At 32.5% G+C, this 5,555-nt stretch overlaps 1 protein-coding gene across 1 annotated transcript; it reads right to left on the minus strand.

Annotated features, from left to right (window-relative positions):
- Positions 1-1,877: 1,877 nt before the first annotated feature.
- Or8k1 (olfactory receptor family 8 subfamily K member 16) lies at positions 1,878-2,828 on the minus strand. The gene is given in 1 exon segment (NM_001000307.1): positions 1,878-2,828. A coding segment is annotated over 1 exon segment (951 nt).
- Positions 2,829-5,555: the final 2,727 nt, after the last annotated feature.

Genomic DNA, 5,555 nt, shown 5'->3' on the forward strand with positions numbered 1-5,555 from the left:
CAGCCAGATTACACTGTAATCTTGGGCATGTTAGCATTTCAACTGGATCACATGGACAGAAGCTCTTTGGATGTGATGTCCTGCCAGAGCAGTCATGAACTAATGGAAATATTTTTAAAAATTAGAAAGCATATATAAAAATATCTAAGGCATTTGAAAAATGTTTTCTAAGGAACAGAATATTATATCACCCTAACATGACACCTGATGTTTCACAATTAATTCTGTCATACCATAATCCAGAAACAATAAATTAATTTTAATTGTTTTACAAATTATTCTAAATGTACCATAGGACTCATCTGTGCTATTGATATTTATCAATGTTGCTGAATGTGTAGATCTTTTATTTTGTGTTATTTCTGAATATTATTTCAATTTATGAATATAGCTTAATTCATATTTTTAATGTATTTTGAGTATACCTACTTGTAATTCAATGGATTTATTTTATTCTAGACCCTGTAAAACAGATGCATACAAGTACATAGACATAGGCATATTAAGCATGAACTAATTATTCATATGTAGATAAGCTATGGATCCATTATAGTATGCACATTTTAGAATATCTACTTGTTGCCTTTCTTGTTTCTGTTTTAAATTGTCAACTCTTGTGTACTGAAGTTTTCAATTTTGTTCTTAATAACATTTTAAATATTTGGAAAGCTTTCTTTACTCTAAAGTATCAGCATAAACTAGCCACGAACATTTGGATTTTATTCCTTATACTAGTTTTTAAAAATATTAAAACTTGATAAATAATACAAAAACAGAGAGTTAAATTGTATTTTGATTTCAAAACACATTTTGTTCAATTAGAATGAAACCGTATCAATACTTAGACTAAATCTTACCAATTTTTCTTTGCTAAATAATTTATGTTAAAAAGCTTACTTTCTAAATGGCTTCCTATTTTAGGCAGAAAATTAAAGATCTTTGAGAAAATGCATCAAGGAAAAGATTTTATTAGTAATGTGATCACAGAAGTGTGAGATAAAAGCTCAATCTGTCTATGACAGGATCTATGGAGGATAAGTGTTATGACTTTTTAAAAAACATAAATGAACTACGGTGTTTCATAATCTATGATATTTTATGTAAACTTTCCAAGGAAACAGACTCCTAGGATGGTCGCACAATTGTTCCTGCAATACCAGGTGTCTTCACTGTATAAACATTACTATATATTTTAAAAATGTTCATAATGCAGCAGTATATGGCTAGATTACCATAATTCATTTGACATTTTTGGTCTTAAAACATTGCATCATGAGGCTATAAACCTGAATTTACCCATGATAGCTCTTCATAGTTTCTAATTAAGAAATGTCCTTCTAGATATAAAATTTTCCTTGATATGTAAATTATTATCTTACATTGATTGAAATCTTATCATAAAGTTCAATCTTTTGTTTTACCTTTAGCTTTGACATTTTATAAATGGATTTTCTATTGTAATTATATTAATCACATTTTTCTTGCCTCTAGTTTTGCTGGTATATTTTTATGGCAAAATCTTATTTAATTTTAATTCACAATGACTAGTATAAAAAGTATTGTTTGGTTTTAATTAAACATTACTTTTTCTTTTACAATATGAAGTTTAAACAACAACCAAAAAGTACCCATATTTATAAACCATGTTCCCATATTTATAAACTACAGTTTCCAATGGGATTTTGATTTTCATTTGAAGACTTTATTTTATTAGTAATATTTTTAATTCTTTTGAATTGGAAAGAGAAAAAAGAGGTTTTTATACAGAAATTTTTATGAAGACAGTGACTTAAGCTTTCTGCACATTTCTGCTGTTTGATAATCTCATGTCTCATGGTTGACACAGTATGAAAGGTGTGCACCTGAATATTGAGGTATTAAGTGGGGATTCTGAGTCCATGAGTGAGAGTTCGCTTAAGGGCCTCTTTTACTTCTTTGTTTCTTAGGCTGTAGATCAATGGGTTGAGCATAGGAATGACTAGTGTATAAAACACAGAGGCCATTTTATCAATTTCAAAAGTGTGGCTGGATTTGGGTTGCAGGTAAATAAACAGCAGTGTTCCGTAGAACACAACCACTACTGTCAGATGAGAGCTGCATGTAGAGAAGGCTTTGGACCGCCCCTCCCTGGAGTTCATCCTGAGAATTGCCACAAAGATAAACATGTAAGATACGAGTACAATGAGGAGGGAGGAGAGTAAATTGCAGCCTGAGAAAATTAAAATGATCAGTTCTAATTCATGTGTGTCGGAACAGAGCAGAGATAACAGAGGAACACAGTCACAATAAAAGTAACTGATGACATTAGAGTCACAAAAGGACAGTGTGAATAACTTAACTGTGAGAAGTAAGGATACAAATATGCTGTAGAGATAGGGAACCAGTACCAGCCCCCAACGTACTTTTCCTGCCATGATGATCACATAGAGGAGAGGTTTGCAGATGGCTACGTAGCGGTCATACGCCATGGCTGAGAGGATAAATAGTTCAGTAATGATAAAAATCTCAAAGAATGTCAGTTGTACAGCACACTCCGTGTAGGAAATGATATTTTGCTGCATAACAAAATTTACCATCATTTTTGGACCAATAACTGTAGAGTAACCAAGATCCGTGATTGATAAATGTCTCAGGAAAAAGTACATAGGAGTATGTAGTTTCGAGTCTAAGTGAGTTAGAACAACCATGCCCAGGTTGCCCATCAGTGTGACCAAATATATGGTTAAAAATAGTCCAAAGAGTGGTGCCTTGAGGTCTGGGTTGTTGGTGAGTCCCAAGAGAATAAATTCAGTAACTTGGGTCCTTGCAGTGTGGTTGAATTTCCCCATTTGGTTCAATAGTGCCAATCTGTGCAGGAAGTAAGTTTAATATAAGTTATTTCTAAAATGCTGTATGTCAGAGAATTTATAGCATGAAGTGCAAGATATTGATTCTTCACCTAGACCAGTTCTGCTCCATTCAGGAGAAATATAGAAAAAATCATTTATATCTGACAAAACTATGATAGAGTGGGCTTTAAAAGGGGAAGAATAATAGATCAGTATTAAATTGTTTAGATTTTGTTTTCATGTTTTGTTTTATGTTTTGAGACTGGGTCTTGGTCAGAGAAGTCTAAAATTTGTATCAACAGAATCTACCTCCACATCAACAGAATCTTCTGTAACTTTGTTTAGCTTCAAATTAACTATGTAGCTAAGAACGGCCCAGAACTTCTAATCCTGTAGTTTGTGCCTGCAAGAGCTGAGAGTACTATTCAACAATAAGTACTCATTGTGATGAGAGAAATGATATCTATTTCACTTGTTGCCAAGCTTTTTTAATTATGTAAAAAGTTTCTTATTTTATTTCTCCTTTTTAAATTTTCAAGTTTTAAAGCACATTAAACACACATATATTTATGATATAGACATAGATATAGGTGAGATATCTATATCCATGTGTACATATATAGATGTAGCCTATATCATACATATATAATATTTTTATATGTGTTGAAGATATAGATTGATATAAATAATGGGAAATTTTTTTCTTCTAAATCTTAAAGAAACAACTAGAAATATTTTACACACTATTGTTGACAGTTACACTGCAGTTAGAACATCTCTGGTTATGGATGAATATGCATATTACCTTGTTTCTAAAGGGCAAAACCTAATTCTAGAGGCTTATTTCAGAATATCCTAACATCTCAGTTTGATTTTTCGACCCTTCTGTGTTCTTTATGTCAAATCACTATTTCTGATGACGCCTGAATCGTACATCTCTCGTCTGTGAAAACATGGCCCTGAATATCCTGATTGTTCTAAAGAGAGTAGTAGAAAGAATACAAATTTCAGGAGAAAAAGGAAAAACTTTATGTGCTAGGTATTCTTTAATCTCCTTCTAGACCGGAACTCATGTCATCCTCTCAGTACACTAGGAAGTAGGAAGTTATCTCTTTCACACTCAAATAGGATTCAAGCAAACTGAGGCTTAGAGGCTGCAATAATTAAAAAAAAGGATCACCTTTATATAAATGGCAGAGTTAAGATCCAGATAACTCATCTAACATATGAATATAGTCTTACGAACATTATATCATGCCACCTCTTCAGGAAAGTTTGCCTGAGTAACCATGGAATATGAGGCAGAGGTAAACCCAGATGGGTAACTGCAGAAAATGATTCTTGTTAAAGTGGATGGCTGAGGAGCAAGGCAGTGTATTTAAAATGGCCATTATGACTAATGAACAGAGACTATTAGAAACTGCATAAAAGGTCTTCCCTGGGACTAATGCTATTAGGCTTTTGATAATACCTGAGTTTGTCTTTAAAAACCATCAGAGCTCAGCGTTCCTTCTTACCTGTGTGGAGATCTTGCTTAGGAGTCCTGTGACCTTAGTTTGTAACAGAATGGATTTAAGTTCCTTTCTGTTCTCATGGGACTTACTGTATTGCAGTTCAAATGAGAATGGATAAACAAATTGCATGCGATTTCCTTTGGGATGGTAGGTGTATTGTGCATCTACTAATTATTCTTTGAATATTAGGAAAAGCAAAATACTTCATGCCTTAGGCTAATGAAACATATGGGCCCTTCGTATCATTAAATGTTGAAAATCACAAATTTATAAACTTTATGAGCATCTTAGACTGCTAACATGATAGTTATTAATTTTACTACTCTTTTACAACCCACAAATAAAAGGAATGATACATTTATATATTACAGATAAATAAATATGAATTGATTTGGAAAAACATCCTGTGAGACACAATGTTTCTAATAAGAAATCCATAGTAAATAGAATACTAAATCATGGAGCATATATTTATAACATATTTAATCTATGTCTTATTTCCAGAGAACTGATTTTGATACATCTCCAGGTATTTTCATTTATATATCTCTTCCAGAAATTACTTTAGCTATATAGGCCTGTAGAATTATATTTCTTTAAAAAATACTTTGGAAAAAGATACTCCAGTCAAATAATTCTTCCCATGTTATTCTGTCTGATATAATATCCTTTCACTAGAATGGACCTAAAAATTAAGCTTGTGCTAGGGAAATAGCCCTCCTCAGACTACTGAGGTTAGTTAGTTTCTCATTTAAGCTACTTAATTATATCAAATTTTTAAAGAAGAAGAATCAGTCATTTCCTTCAAATTATTATTTTAAAGACAAAAATGTAGGTAATTCTTTACCTTCAGTTTAAGTGTCAATGTTACTCTTAAAATGAAATCAGTCACTGATACAACAATGGTAATAATCTGTAGGCTAATATCCTTTAACACAGTGTAAAATTTACAACAAAATTCTAGCAAGTGCTGGGAAATGATTCAGTGAGTGAAATGAAAGTGCTTGCTGAGCAAGTGTGACAATCTGGGATTAATACCAAGGAACTACATTAAAATCAGCACATCTCTGAATTAAATGTCCAGAACTGAGAGAAGTTCTGACTCTGATCTCCTGCAATAACAATGCTGCTTCTGAAAGGCAGAGAAAGGAGGATCACAGGCACTCACAGGCTAGCTAGCTTACCATGTACAGCCACGGCCATAAAAAGAGCC

Source organism: Rattus norvegicus, chromosome 3 (assembly GCF_021556685.1).
Source record: "Rattus norvegicus strain SHRSP/BbbUtx chromosome 3, alternate assembly SHRSP_T2T, whole genome shotgun sequence".
Classification (NCBI taxonomy): domain Eukaryota; kingdom Metazoa; phylum Chordata; class Mammalia; order Rodentia; family Muridae; genus Rattus; species Rattus norvegicus.